Source organism: Uranotaenia lowii, unplaced genomic scaffold (assembly GCF_029784155.1).
Source record: "Uranotaenia lowii strain MFRU-FL unplaced genomic scaffold, ASM2978415v1 HiC_scaffold_190, whole genome shotgun sequence".
NCBI classification, from domain to species: domain Eukaryota; kingdom Metazoa; phylum Arthropoda; class Insecta; order Diptera; family Culicidae; genus Uranotaenia; species Uranotaenia lowii.
In genome coordinates this window covers 26,321-41,397 of record NW_026597966.1, presented here as the reverse complement: position 1 = coordinate 41,397, position 15,077 = coordinate 26,321, and the positions used below count along the sequence as shown (strand labels likewise).

General features: G+C 36.1%; 1 protein-coding gene across 2 annotated transcripts; it reads right to left on the bottom strand.

Moving 5' to 3' along the window:
* Window positions 1–14,439, bottom strand: LOC129759564 (glycerol-3-phosphate dehydrogenase, mitochondrial-like). 2 transcript variants are annotated; one of them, XM_055757035.1, is made up of 10 exons: window positions 14,140–14,439; window positions 3,677–3,792; window positions 3,340–3,606; window positions 3,163–3,275; window positions 1,833–3,102; window positions 1,588–1,776; window positions 1,424–1,525; window positions 1,226–1,352; window positions 641–1,042; window positions 1–392 (listed from the first exon to the last, which is right to left on the bottom strand). In XM_055757035.1, exons 2-9 carry the CDS (start codon window positions 3,779–3,781, stop codon window positions 1,020–1,022), a joined length of 2,196 nt encoding a protein of 731 aa, XP_055613010.1. In that variant the 5' UTR covers window positions 3,782–3,792; window positions 14,140–14,439; the 3' UTR covers window positions 1–392; window positions 641–1,019. The 2 variants fall into 2 exon arrangements, with proteins under 2 accessions (XP_055613010.1, XP_055613011.1); XM_055757036.1 differs by lacking the exon at window positions 641–1,042 and having other exon boundaries at window positions 1,096–1,352; window positions 14,140–14,438.
* Window positions 14,440–15,077: the final 638 nt, after the last annotated feature.

Below are 15,077 nucleotides of genomic sequence, written 5' to 3'. Positions count from 1 at the left end.
TTTTAGATTTCACTTTCTTATTGACCTCCGTAACCAATTAACACACTCAGAAGTTGTCATAATATGAATTTTATAAAACGTTTGTTCGGCATCGATGTGCAGGTTTTTGTTTAAGTTTTTGATTAGAAGATTAAGTATCTATATAATTGTTGTTCCTGATAGAAGAATTCATATTTTTCGTTTTTGCGCACAATACTGCTCCTTCGTTTTCCTCGTATTCAGGTCCTTTAACGATTTTCTTCTCGTAGCACGTAGACGACGTGTGTCGCCCGACAGATAACCAATTCATGAAGACAAAACACAGTTCTTTTATTTCTTATTGATAAAATTCGCAAATAATAACTAAAAATAATTTATTACGCTTAAGATAATTGGCGGGATTCTCGTAGATCCTGAAAAACATCAAAATTAGAATTAGTATCGGATAAACACATATGTTTTTCAAATTACACAAAACATTTGAAACGGAACCAAATAATTAGCAAAAAATAATACACGAATAAGTTTGTTAATTTTTTGAATTTTTAACCAATCACATAAAAGAAGCGCTCAAAATAAAATAATTTTGCAAAATACTACAGTTTTCTTAAACCACAAAACACACACTTTGAAAAACTTGAAATTTTCATGAGAACGTTACCTATCCTATAAAACGAAATATTTTGCAACATCGCCACTTTCTGGGTTGCAACGCTTTCTACCGCTGGATCAGTGTTCACGTGAAACTCTTGTTTTAATTACAGATATATTTACATCAACACATTAGGGGAACGATGAGGAATTCAAAACATTAAGGTGTTGTTGAGGTGATCAACAGTAAAAATTCGTGCAAGACTTTCCAGCTGAAACTGCAACGGTGCAGTTTTCTGAATTGCGGACATTAAGCGTCGAAGGTAGCCTCTGTGTATTGAACATATGCTTTAGTTTAGTTTTGGGTTGGTGATGTTGAATTTTCTTTTGTTTATGGGTGTATTAGACATAGTTGGAAAACGTGCCATATTAAGACTCGGATTCATGCTTTATCGAGGCTTGTTCCATGGACCTGCGGAATGAGAGAGAGAAAACAACATTTAATCTACACTGGGAACGAATTACCTTCGGTAGGGATAATCTCGCGCCGTAATCGAAGCCAATGGAGGGGGTGAGTTAAAAATTATAACGGTTTTTTTTTCGAAGATTAAACTTCTTCGATCAGATCAGTGGGAGAAAGTGAAAATCTACAGACCACCACCGGAACGGTCGACCGTGACTTGTTCCCGCATTCGATCCTGTTCCTTGCGGATTTCCTCCTGCTCGGCGATGGCTCCGAAAAGCGAGTGAGAAATGTAACCGGACTTGATGGCCGACATCATCTGAATAGGGGGAGAGTTCAATGGGTGGTTATTAAATTTAAAAACAGATCGGGTGATCATGAAAGACGAACCTGCATGTACTCGTCCAGTTCCACTTGGCCGTTCATGTTGGTATCGATTTCCTTCAAGATGTCGTGCAGCTGTTCACCCGTGACTTCCGCATCTCCGAAGGCCTGAGAAAATAAAAAATCAGGTTACAGTTTTCGATTAACTGCGTCAGTTGAATGTCACTTACCTTCATAGCACGCTTAATGTCGTTAATCGAAACGTAGCCCTTCTTATCCTTGTCAATCGTTTCGAAACGCTTCTTGTACATGTTAACCTCCTCCCGGGATAAGTTGACAGGGATTTTCTCTTTGAGCTGCTTGTTTGCAGCCTGACCCATCTGAGTGGCGAGGAAGTGTTCGCAGTTTTTGATTTGTCGCTGAAATGAAAAGCAAAAATTAGGATACGGTAATTTAAGGACTCCTAACAGCGTACCTCCTTCTCTTCCTTGGACCATTTCAATTCTTCTGCCATAATATCAGCTACATGGGGTAAGGCCTCATTGGCAGCTTGTGCGTTCAGGAAAGACAAACGAAGCCGACGAGCGATCATGTCGATACAACTGCAGGCGTACTCACGAACTCCGTAACGGACTTCAGCATCGATGTACGGAAACTCGGGATGCAACTTCTTGCCAATGATGGGCCAACGTTTACCGGTAAGTGAAGCCATTTTAGCAACGGCGAAGGCACGATCGCCGTACGAAATGGCAATGTGTTTAGCGACCTCAACGTCCATTCCCAAATCCTGAACCAGACGGATGTACATGGTCGGGGTCCAGCCTTGACCACCCTCGATCCAAAGTCCATCGGTGACACATTCACGTTCCGGCTTCAGGTTGCAGGCCTTGATAGCGGCATCAATCGTGTGCTCAGCCATCGCTCGATAAGTCGTCCATTTACCTCCAGCGATCGTTACCAGCTTCGAATCGCTTACGTGAACGATGTGATTACGAGCCAACGATTGCGTATCACCCTTGTTCGGGTCCGATACTAGAGGCCGAATACCACTCCATGCCGACAGAACGTCACCACGACGCACATCAACGTCCTTGTTGAGATAGCTCTTGATCTCGCTAAGGATGAACTGAATATCTTCTTCACTTGGAGACGGACTACGTGTGACATCACAAGGGGCATCCGTAGTTCCAGCAATGGTACCGTTCAACCATGGAAGGAAGAAGATGACACGCCCATCCGAAGTCGCCGGATCTAGTAGACCCATTTGAGGTGGACTGTAGAATCCGGGTAGCACAATATGTACTCCCGAACTTGGACAACAGATCGTCTTCACGGTTGGATCATCCATCTTACGAATAGAATCCGTGAAGGGTCCCGTTGCGTTGATGATACACTTGGCCTTGATGGTCCACTCCTTCTTGCTAATGTTGTCGCGAACCTTCGCTCCACAGAGAACATTCTTTCCAGCTTCGTTCTTTTTCTTCAACAGCTCCAATACCTCCACGTGGTTGGCTACCGCAGCACCATGACGAGCTGCCGTCAAGGCAACCGCCAAGCACATCCTAGCATCATCCTGCTGACCGTCATAGTAGACGATAGCACCACGGAGCTTATCACCTCGCAACATGGGGAACAGCTCCAGCGCATCTTCTCGGGACAGGTAATACGAACTTTTTACGTTACGATCACCGGCCACAAAGTCGTAGGCCTTAATACCAAACCAGAAATACGGGATCTCCCACCACCTGTAATGCAAACCAATGGATCATTAAATACCAACTGTTTAATCCTTCGAACTTTCTCACGTGTAAACGGGCAACATGATCGGAAGCGGCCTCGTCAAATGTGGTGCTGATCGCAGCATAGAAGCTCGTTCATGCAAGGCCTCTTTCACCATTTTGTACTGCTCAATATCCAGCTACAATAGAACAAACCGTTATTAGCTTCAAAATCAACTTATTATTTCTCGGCAGCCCACTCACCCCCAGGATGGCCTTCTGCAGGTACCGTACGCCACCGTGGATCAGCTTGGTGGACTTGGACGAGGTGCCGCTGGCGAAATCGTCCGCCTCGACCAGGGCCGTCTTGAGTCCTCGCGTAACAGCATCCATGGCACAGCCAGCCCCGGTAGCACCACCGCCGATGATCAGCACATCGTACTCCTCTTCATTCTGCAGTGCCTTGATTTGTTCGCTACGAGAGGGCAGCGTTCGCTTGCGGGTGATCTTTCGCATTTCCTCCATTTGAACCTGTAATTGAGGATAAACCTATTATTAGAGAATATAATTTCTAAGACCATAAACACTGATGATGACTTACATGGTGTGGTGAAATATCACTGTGGCGCATGGCGTAAGTGGTCAGGGCAGCTCCAAGAGCGACCCCGGCTGCCGTCACCCCAAATCTTCGCAAACGTGAGGCCATGGTTTAGGGAACTAGAACAAAAAAATACAAATTGAAATTATTACCATGCGATGATTACTAAGCTTTCTTCTATTGAAAAAATACAACAAAATTAGAAAATTAAATACTGAAAATATTAAAACTTAAAACGTCGATACTTGCTACTGTTTTGACAGGAACTCAAATTCCAGGGACTTTTTGGACAATCGTTAAAGTTACAAGATTTTTTTAGCCAAGATATACATAAATATGTACGACACAAGTTTTGTTAAATATCAGATCAAATGATTTTCAATTCGACTTACTACATCTTCGTACCTGAAAATGAACACATTTTCAAGGGTGATGGGAAGTATTTATTAGAGAAACATGAGATATCCAAGAAAGAAAGAACATAAGCCGTAAATATCATAAATTTCTCTAATCGAGGTCCAAAATCAATCCAAGATGAGGTCCACGATCCACATGTCGAGATGCAGAAGTCAACTTCGAATGATGATATGATACAAAGGATACAAGTGATACAAATTTAATACTAAGAAGTTGTCGGTTCAACATAATCAATAATCAAGAGCCTGTTTGTTATAAAAAATTTTGAAGGATAAAAAAAAATCTCTAAAAAGATACAACGGGTCACCGGCAGGGACTTGAACCCTTAATTTACGGAAATTGCGTGTTCAAATCCCTTACAGCTTATTTTCTTTCTTTCTTTCTTTGAAATCTCATGTTTCCCTGATACTTCCCATCATCTTTGTTAAATATCTTTTGTTTTCTTGTAATTTTAACTTTTCAGTTTTTCAATGATTTTTTTTTTCATTTTTCCTTTTTTTTGTTTGATTACAGTCGTTTTACCATCTTTATGGCATTCGCGACTTTATATCAACGTTGCAGTTGGCGGACAACAGCTATTGAAAAACTTTTCCGGTACAACCGTGTTCGATGTTTACTCTTGGGCTTGAACTCGCGGACATCGGCTCATTTAGCAAGCGACGAAACGCTTTTGAGGTACCGTAAAACGGAGTAACTTTGATCATCGGGGTAACTTTGACCAACAATGAATTTTTCCATATTATCATCAATAACTCAGTCTATAGTTTGAATTTTTGAAAACTGTTTCCTACGTTTGAAAGCCTATTAATTGAGTATCAAATAGGCAAAATTTAGTTTGTATTTGAATTTTTTTTCTGTTAGTAAAAATCTAATTTTAAAATCATCTATTTTCTCCAAGGCTCGCAAACAAACAGCTCTCCTGATGATACCAAAAACCATTTAGAAGCAAACAAGTTGTTTAATGTGAAAGAACAACTTTTATCCTTTGTATATCCTATGTATATGAATACTATGTAAATAAATAATGAACATTTATAGTGCTATTTTTATAGTCATTTAATGATAAATTTTTGATATTCAAAAAATAAGGACATTATCCAAGAGTAAGCACGTATTGGACAAATAGATAGGAACCCTATCACATCGTTAACTTTGAAGAATAAATAAAAATGGAAATAGAGGGAGGGCCTAGGGGAATGTGTGAAAAAATTTCATTTGTATTTTGAAGCTCAAACTATTTAGCAATTATTATAATTTTTGCCCCTAAATGTAAGCAGCATCATAGTTACTTTTTCGATCATAAATATTTTTAAAATAAAGCGTTAAAGACCAAGGTTAAACTGATAAACTAGTTCATGTAAATATTATGAAGGTGTTTTGTATCCTTTATGATCAAGAAAACTCGTTATAACCGTCAGAATAGACACTGATCAATGTCACCCCAAAGCATCAAATTCTGAACAGAGAAGAAAACGATTTTTAAATCAAATTTAAAGAAGTCTAATAAATTTCTGCAACCGTGTACTACGTTCATAGGAGTCGAGTACTGGTTTTAAAAATATAAAACATGCCACATTCTCCTTAACAGAAAAAATAATCGAAATATATTGAAAAAAGTGATCAATCTTACCCCGGATTACGGTACCTAAATCAAAGAATTGATATGATATCATAATCCTTTCAAAGTGGAAGATGTTTTCAATTCTCGTTATTTGAAACGTTGCTTGTGTACCAGGTTTTATTTAAAATCTTGAATGCTTTCGTTTTAACATTGGTTTTTCCTATGGATCTAGCGAGATAGTCATGCAGTACCTCGCTAGGCACACGTTGAGTTGATTGTTTTCCAATGCCAAAAAGACATACCCTTATGCATCGACTAATCTATTATATAAAATTCTCTTGTAACGGTGTTTGTAGTACTTCTCCTCCGAAATGACCCAAACGATTAGAATGAAATTATTTTTATAATATTCTGTAGCCATGCGAATCGGTTTATATCGAATAAAAATAACACAAAGTCGCATCAATTGTCCGTAATAATTAAATTTGTAGTTTTTAGAATGAAATAAAAGTCATGGCTTCCATTTTTTCGAGATTTTTTTTTCCATTGGGCGCCGGCCGGGCGGTTTGTTTTTCGTCTCCATGGTCGAGGCGTCGCGAGCAAACGTCGAGAAAGGGTAGTAACCATGGCATAGCATACTGATTGTGATTTGTGGGAATATTTGGGCGCGCCTTTTTCAACCAAGCATAATTTCAATGCATGTGGTGGCTATATGGTGGCTATAACCATTTAAACGATTTAAAAAAAATTTAACTTTAATTCGTGTTATTTAAAGAAGGAATTTTTGTCTGAAAAATATGAATTTAGTACTGATGCATATGAAATAATGGTATGATTCTTTACGGACATTTGAAAAAAGAAAAGTCGAAAGATTTGGTTTATAATCCAATACGCCTAGAAACATTTTTCGATCATGTACAAATGTGCTTTACTGAAATTGTATACAGCGCCTTTAAATTTACAGAACAACTTCAAAATCCGTTGAAAATGAACAGACACATGAACTGAACAAGAGCCTGTCCTTTAAAATGGATTATATAGGATTGATGTTTATTTAAATGCCGAATGCAAAGAAGTGCAAACCTTCAACATTTACAAAACATATATGCATAATTTTTAATTTATAAATGGTTGGGCCCAAATAAACAATCTGACTAAATAAACTCAACTTTTTTTTAAATCTTTCACCGAAAAACTGTTTACAGGTTCCCTGTTTGTTTACACAGAATTCAAGTACGTACTTAACATAAACGTGTGTTTTTGTTTAACATATTTTGGCTACATAGAAAAGACTTTAGATTCGCGTTTTTGTTGATTTTTTTTTTGTAATTGATATTCCAGAAGCAAAATTTTTTTGATAACAGAAGCAGAATTTTTTTTTTTGATAAGTTTTTAAGATGACCTGAAAGTGTTGAGAATAATATTAACTCCTGTCATTTCACACAGTGAAACAAGTGGCAGCGCGCTATTAGCCATGAAACAAATACCTACCAATTTTTCTCTAAAATAGTCAAAAAGGGTATCCCGAGTGTTAAATCTGAAGCGGATATTCAAAAATTATAAATGTCTTCGTAAATGAAGGTCTTTTGGTTAAACAGTATTCAGAATAATTGAAGTACCAAGAATTATTTTTTCTGGAGAAAAACTGCAGATATATCAATGAAAGATGATAAAAAAGACAAACAGGAACAAGTATAAAATTAATTTTAAAGTCTTTCTTTTCCATTTTGAAAGAATATGAAAGTTGAACTGTGATGATATCCATTTGCACTTGCCCCGATGTTTCTTTAATCAAAATAACTATGTATAATAAAGAAAGACACTTAAATGTTAAAGGTTTCGAGGTAAATTTACATGAAAATTTCTAGAAAATAGAATGAATACATGAAATCATCGTAGCCTTAACAGATTAGTTCTTTTTATGTATTAATTTTTTTTAAAACCTGCATTCCAATTATATGTTATTGAATCTTGAAAATATCACATAATCTTAAATGAAATCGCAAATCACCTTCAACACTGTTAACAACAAAAAATTTAAACATAGTTTTCCTCCTTTCAAAACCAAATTAAATTCCTTTGAACATTAAACCAATAAATCATGAAAACTTGATTTATTGAGGTAATATTTTATGGAATAAAATTTGCAATTTTTGCTCCGACAAATAAAAAAACGGCGAAAAAATGTACCGTCCAAAGCTTTCGGAAGCTAAAAGTGCTGCGCTAGGCTTAATATTGGGCAAATACTCCAAAAATTGTCCCGATATTCAAAATTCTTCTTCTGTAAAATTTCATATGCAATATTCCAATAAATGAAAATTTTTTGATTTCGGTTTCAACCTTAAGTGATCTTTAGGAAAGCGGAGTAAATAAACTAAATGGTATACAATAAATGAAACATAGATATAATCAACATATGTTATTTATGGAACAAGTTACAAAGAGTGGATTTATTTTAGCATAAGGCTTGCCAAGTTTGATGGTTACGTTGAGTGCTGAAAAAATCGAATTTGCAACGGGAAGCTGATACCTGATACGAATTCGGCAATATTCAAAGCATCCGAATCAAAGAAATGTAAATGAAAGACATTCATGTAAGATGCATGTAAGATTGATTGGAGCAAATTTTTTAATAATTTATGAAAAGACCCGTAGAATTGAGTTAAAATTCTTAGATTTGATTTCGATATAATCAAGCGGGACAATTCGAGCAAACGGAAAAGATGGATATGGGAAAAAACTAGGACATGTTCAAGAATGCGAGACGATTAACAACTCAAGATTTGATGCTTTTTTGAAGTTAAACAGCGAAGAAAAAATGGAAATTGACGCCAAGTTTAACATGGTAAGACGAAGTTTACCGGGTCTGCTAGTAACTTTATAGAATTAATAAATTGCCGTGAAAACCATAAGCAGACTCGGTTGCACAGACGTAACAAAAATTATGTTGATTTTTCAGAACAAAATAAATAATTTTTCCATACAAACCTAAAAGTACAAATTTACTCATATAAAAGTTACTTAAAAATTCTGCAATAAAAATATGGATGAGTTTTGAACCAAAGCAAAGCCATTTGGATCCAGAGTTTGAGAAATTTCAAAATGACCCCAAATCGACTCAGTCTAATATCATATTGATCTTGTGTCGACCCCCATCTCACTTAAATGTTGAAAGTTGAAGGAATCACTGAAAGTAACAAATCAACTGTTTACGTCAAAACTAGCTAATGTTCAAAATTGTTCGCGATGTATGAAATAAACAATAATAATGAACATTATTCTCTTTTCTATTTACAGGTATGTACCCGATGTCGATGATCAAATGAATTCAGGGTTTGTTTAAAATTTTCCTAGAACATTTTTGCTTGCAAAGTGCACACACAAAGAACAGTAAAAAGTGATAGGGGAGAATGAGGATACTTGATCCCTGGGGATACTTGATTCCTTAGCTATATCTCGAAACTGGATTGTCTTACAAAGATCAAATGTTCTAGAAAAATGTGCCAAAATGAGCAAAATAACAATGCTTGTAGTTTTAAAAAAATTAATAACATAATTGTTTGAGTAATTGAACTTTGTTTGAAAAATTTCACAAAATGTAACTTGAAGATTTTTTTTCATCACTTTAAAATGTTTCTTACATGGGAAAATTATGAAAAAAAACATTTGTTCCAATGTATCAATCGTTCGAGCGTAAAAGGAACTTCATAATGCCATATTTTTAAAGCAATGGAAAACTCTCAACTTTTTTCAGAAAAAGTTTTCTAAAATGTTTATTTATGGGTACAATTGATTCACTAGAGCTGGGTACAATTGATCCCCCTTCCAAACGGCATATTCTTCTTCTGAATTGATCGTTATGATTGCTGATTACGAAATTACTAATATTTATCTAAAAACTAATATTTATCAAACAATTGTCTGAAGAAAAGAGCAAAATAATTAACTTTCTCTTAATTATAAAAAATAGCGCCTTTAAGTATGCAATGTTATTAGCGTTGAGACAAAGTTATAGAATTTTCTTCTTATGTCTGCTATAAATTGTGAAATGAGAACAAACATGACCAAAATAGTCAATTAACATTCTATCTTGGGGTTTTGTTTGATTTTTATACAAGGATTAGGGCTTCCTGACTAAAAGATCAAGTCTCCTTCAATAGGGGATCAAGTCTCCCCTAACTTCAGAAAAACGATGAAACTCTGATATTTCAATTCTGAATCATCATTATGGAACTTTTTAAGTTTATATCCTGAATAAGAATTAAGTGTAAAATTTCAAATCCAAATCTTAAAAATGGTTTGTTATTTTAAATGTTTTCTTTTAATATTCCGGAATGATTAGTTTCGAACATGGAAAATGAATTTATTGTTAGTTTTAAATTCAAAACCAAAACTCGAATCAGGATTTTGTATCAATCATGAACCGAACTGATGATCAAGAATAACAACCTGGATACAGATTCCACAATCCGGTCACTGGCAACAAATTTTAATTTTTATTAAAAAAAATTTGGAATCAGAACCTCGGAAACAATTCAAACCTAAGGTTACCAGATAATTTTCCGCACTTATCCGGACTATTTTATCTAAAACCTTGCAAAATCCGGGCATTGGATTTCAAAGTTTACAACCCAAAATCTTGGCAATATTCAGGTAAATTAGGAAATTCAACAGCGAAACACATCAGCCAGTTTATTTGGATAAACTTTGCTCAAAAAAAAAAAAGTTTTGGGTGCAACATACCTAACTGTTATCAATTAATTAATTTTTTTTCTTTGAATTTACAAATAGAGAGAAAACATTTGGGAAAAATTCCGGATATGAGGCAACCTTAGTGAGTCTAATCTTATTGAAAATTCTATGTTGGAGACTAAGGACTGGGATAAGATTTCGAGGTTTTGGCCTTAATTCTGAGTCGAGATTGTTACTCTTGATTCGCTTTAGTCGTTCATAAAAATTTCATTAAGAATTTAATATTTTGAGTTTAGAGAAGAAGATTTTGCTTGACATTTTTGGACCCTCAAGGGGGGATCTAACCCCCAAACCCCCTGTTCCTACGGCCATGAATTCAGATATATCTTATCAATAAGTCCATTGAGAAATAAAAGTTTAAACGTCAAAATTTATTCAAAAAATGTTTTGATCGTAGAGCCTTAAAACGTTTCCTATTTAATTCGTTCGATCAGAATTATCTGAAGCAAAAGGTCTTTAAAGGAGTTTAATATGACAAAAAATTCTAGTAGTTAATATTGAACATTTCATTGTATCATAATAAGGCTTATTTAAGAACAAAAACACTGATACACAGCTTTTAATATTGCATCACATACAGGATTGAATGAAATATGTGTATAACAGGAATAAAAAATATTTAATTTCATTTAGTTTGTTTAGTATTTGGCTCAATTTCTAGATGAAGTGTTGAATAAAGACTTTGGCAAGGTGACACATATGGAATCTCAGTGGAACTGCATGTTTCTTTGAAGAGATCTTATTTACTTAACACAAAGGCGTACATCTTTCAGGAAGATGATGGCTAGCACAAATGATTAAAACCATCAGCTCTTTTAAAACTACGTCATGGAATCTGATAGAAATTTTATTGTGAGAGCTTTCTAATTCGTGTTCTTTTTTCTTGTGTTATCACACCTCCCAAGCATATGGTGATTGGTAAAGATTGCATTTAAATAATTTGAAAATTATATCCATTTATTAATATGTTAGCATGGAATGAAAAAAAAAACAAGTTTGACCACATTTTAAGCATTTTTTAATTAAACATTATAATTTCAGGAACATTTAAATTTGCTCAATATAGCGATTTTTTTGCATTGAAATTCATGACCTGTACAACAAATAGTACCGCAAATATTGTCAAATTTGTTTGTGTGTATTCTAAGATTACTTCCAGCAAGATGGCTTCAGTAATTTCGATTGAGTTTCACAGTCAACATGGCGTTTGGTAAGTTAATATTGAAAATCTTAATGCAGTTGTAAAACAGTTTTGAAATTGTTTTATGCCAGTTGGGAAAATATTTTGCAATAAGCAGTTTTATGAGAGTTTTAAGAGAGCTTGAATCACAGCTTCGTTTGACGTAATAAGATTTACCTTAGTCAGTGTAAGTATTTAATTTTGAATTATTTTAAAATCCGATTTTTGTCGGAACATTGTGTTGGACTTGGGGCCTGTTGAGAAACTCGGAAACGAATCTGGAACTGAAAATTCTATCATGCTGTCTTCTTCAATATCTGACAGTTCAATACGGTTGATTTGCGATTCTTTTGAAATTTGAATGCGGATACAACAAACTTGTTTTTATCTTTCAGATGAATTTAGCTCTGTAAATTTATATCGTTTTGAGAGCCCGTTTTCTCAAAGTCATCACTCAAAATCCTTTTAAAACAGGTTATGCAATCTCAAAAAGAGGTAACAAAGTTTAGACGTGTATACGTTCTTCTCGATTGTCAAATCATCTGTCACTTAGTTTTATCATGCCTTCATCCACTGTTCCAATAAAATAGTTTTTCAACATGGCTTGAATGCTAGTTTTAATAGAGCATTGAGTGCTTTATTAAAACAGGTACCAAAGCCCTAATAATAACAGGAAAGTATGTGTTTTATTGAAGCTGAAGCAATACATTTGCAACTTTTTTACAACACTTTAAGATAGAGTTTTATTCAAGTTTGAGCAAAAATTTCAGGGCTCTTTTAAAACACAGGATAAACGAAACATTTCCTGTGTTACAATAGAAGTTTTAAAAATTGTATGCTATGGAAAAGTCTTCGATCTCATGACCCCTGGCTTGAACGTTATCTTCTAGGCCATGGTCTGCTGTATTGCTGTAATTTGACCCGGAAATGTATGACATGGATAATTAAAGTTCATAAAGTAAGAACTACAGGCTATTGAATGAAAATAAGATACTAAATATTCTAGAGTAGTAGTTTTACGCAGGGAATTCAGTACTACCTAGTGTTAAAGTAAATCTAACAAATACCTAATGATGATGCGAATACATCAGCAACGCATAGAAAACTTAAACCTTTAGTAACTTGCAATGATGTCATATACTTCACAACAAGCATTCAAGCATCAAGATGTGAATTCTTCAACTTTAACTTGCTCAGCTTAACATCCATATCCAAAGCCCGATTACTACTACTACGGGATGGGAGATGCCAGTTCCCTTGCAATCTACCCAAATAACATCATAAATATGTGAGAAACAGATACGAAACAAAATTCTCAAACGATGAAACACTAGCCGGCCGGCTGGTGAAGAAAGCGATACTTTTGCTTTTAATTGTTCACCCACACGGGTGGGAGGGTAGATGACACTTGTTCAGAACAAAACGTCACTGAAATTTTCCCGTTGATATTGGGAATTCTTAAGTTACGATTCACAAATCATGAGAGTTTATAAAAATTTTGAACGAAAGATAAAACTCAGGATTGAGGTTCTTACAACTTGTTCAGAATTCAAGAAAGCAAAACAATATTTTGTGCTTATCAAGGCCAACGTTTCGGTCTTTCTTTTCGGCCTTCTTCATGGAATATTCCACATGGTACGATTTGTAAATATTCTTCAGCCCATTCTGTACGAGGAAAACCAAAAAAAATTCCACTCATTATAAAAGTCTTCCAAGTGTTCACAGCCGGCATTTTTTTTCTCTATTCCCTTGATGTTCGCACTTCATTTCTTACACGCTAAAATCGTGTGATCACCGAAGGTGTTTTTTCCCTCTTTCTTTCTTTTCCTTCCTCTTGTTGCGTTCACGTGATTCCTGTCCGAGAGGGTGTTGACATTTTGGCACCGATTCGCTCTACCTACATATAGGAGGTTCAGCGGCACGCTGATTCTACGATCGGTTGTATAATTTCCCCACACTAAACTGTAGCTAGCACCTCTCTCGATCATCATATGTTACATCCGAATTGAGAATTACCGAACCGATCTCCACCTTGCCACCTTTGTAGTATTTTTAAACAAGTAGTATTAGACAACTTGCAGGATTGGCTTTGGTACGAATAGAATGTGATGCTATAAAATGAGTTTCATCTCGATAACAGTTTTGTATTGACATACTTTTTTTATTGGGTTTACGCGGTTTTAAAAATATTTGAAAAAATGCACCATTATCTGAGACATGGAACATCCACCACAAACACTTAATCAAGTCACGTTTTTCCCAATCACACGAGCGTTTAACAGTTAGTTTGGTTTACACTTGATGTCGGTAGACTCCAGCGCAAATGACAGTGGCTCCAGTCAGTTGTTGAGTCAGCGTCAGCGTTTAACCTTCAAATGACTTTTTTCGATCACTATTCTCATCGATGGTAAAATTGCAAGAACCCTTGACACTTTCAGGACCAGATAACCGTTGTCGCCCTTATGTAATCGGTGCAATTTTCAGCTGCAATTTTTCACTCAAGGGACAATCACTTTCATGCACATTTTTATAGGGGATTCCAATTTTTCCTATTACCTTTGAGAAACAAAACACCAACACTAGGGTTTTCTGGAACGTCAACCAAGAGAATCGCGGACAATTTTCCACACCTGAACGGAACTGGAGCTGACTGAGCCCTGCAGCTCGAAGCTTGGCGAGGATCGTTGGGGCACCTGAGGGGGAGAACTGTGTCACCAGTGCGAAAGATGAATTCGATTCGAGGACGTCGCGAAGCGAACTAAATCAATCTCGCTAACTGAGCTTGGCTTGGCCAGACCATAATCGTCTCTCTGGCTAAAACCGAGCGTCGCAAAATCTCCGCGCGTCGATGAACAAACCAAGTGGTTGTTGAGTCTCCAACCATCTACTCGCGGGAAGCTCACGAAACTATCAAAGTTCCATCCAACGCCGATACGATACCGGCAGAATCCACTCTCTTGCCAATTACCTTTTTTGCAATGATATGAGTGGACAAACTAACGGGGTTTACACCCGAAGATATTGTAAAAATTCTGACTAAACACTGAAATATCTTAGAAGAGTCAACATACCAATTTGACCATTATAACGGAAAAAATACTTCCGAAAATTGGAGGACATCTCCTTAAGGGTCCTAATGAAAGTTTTAATCCTACGTGATCGATTTTTCATTGAACAGATGTCCCTTTTAAATCATCACTTATTTTCTGGGTGTATCCCGAAAGAGTTTCCACTCATGCGAGACTTCCACCACACAAGTCTGAAATCATCCATCAGTTAGTTGGTGCAAAATTTTGTCAGTTCTTCTCGCTTTGGTGCTGATCGACGAACGTTCGCTGAATCGGTTATGTGTTGTTTAGAACAAACTCTTGTCTGAGATCGAGTTATGATCATAAGGATGATGGTGCCCGGAGGCATAGGGCGCGTGTCGTTCAGAGGATGACCTTGAACTGGAGTCATTCCAGTCAGCAAGTCAGTCGCACTTCATGTGAGCG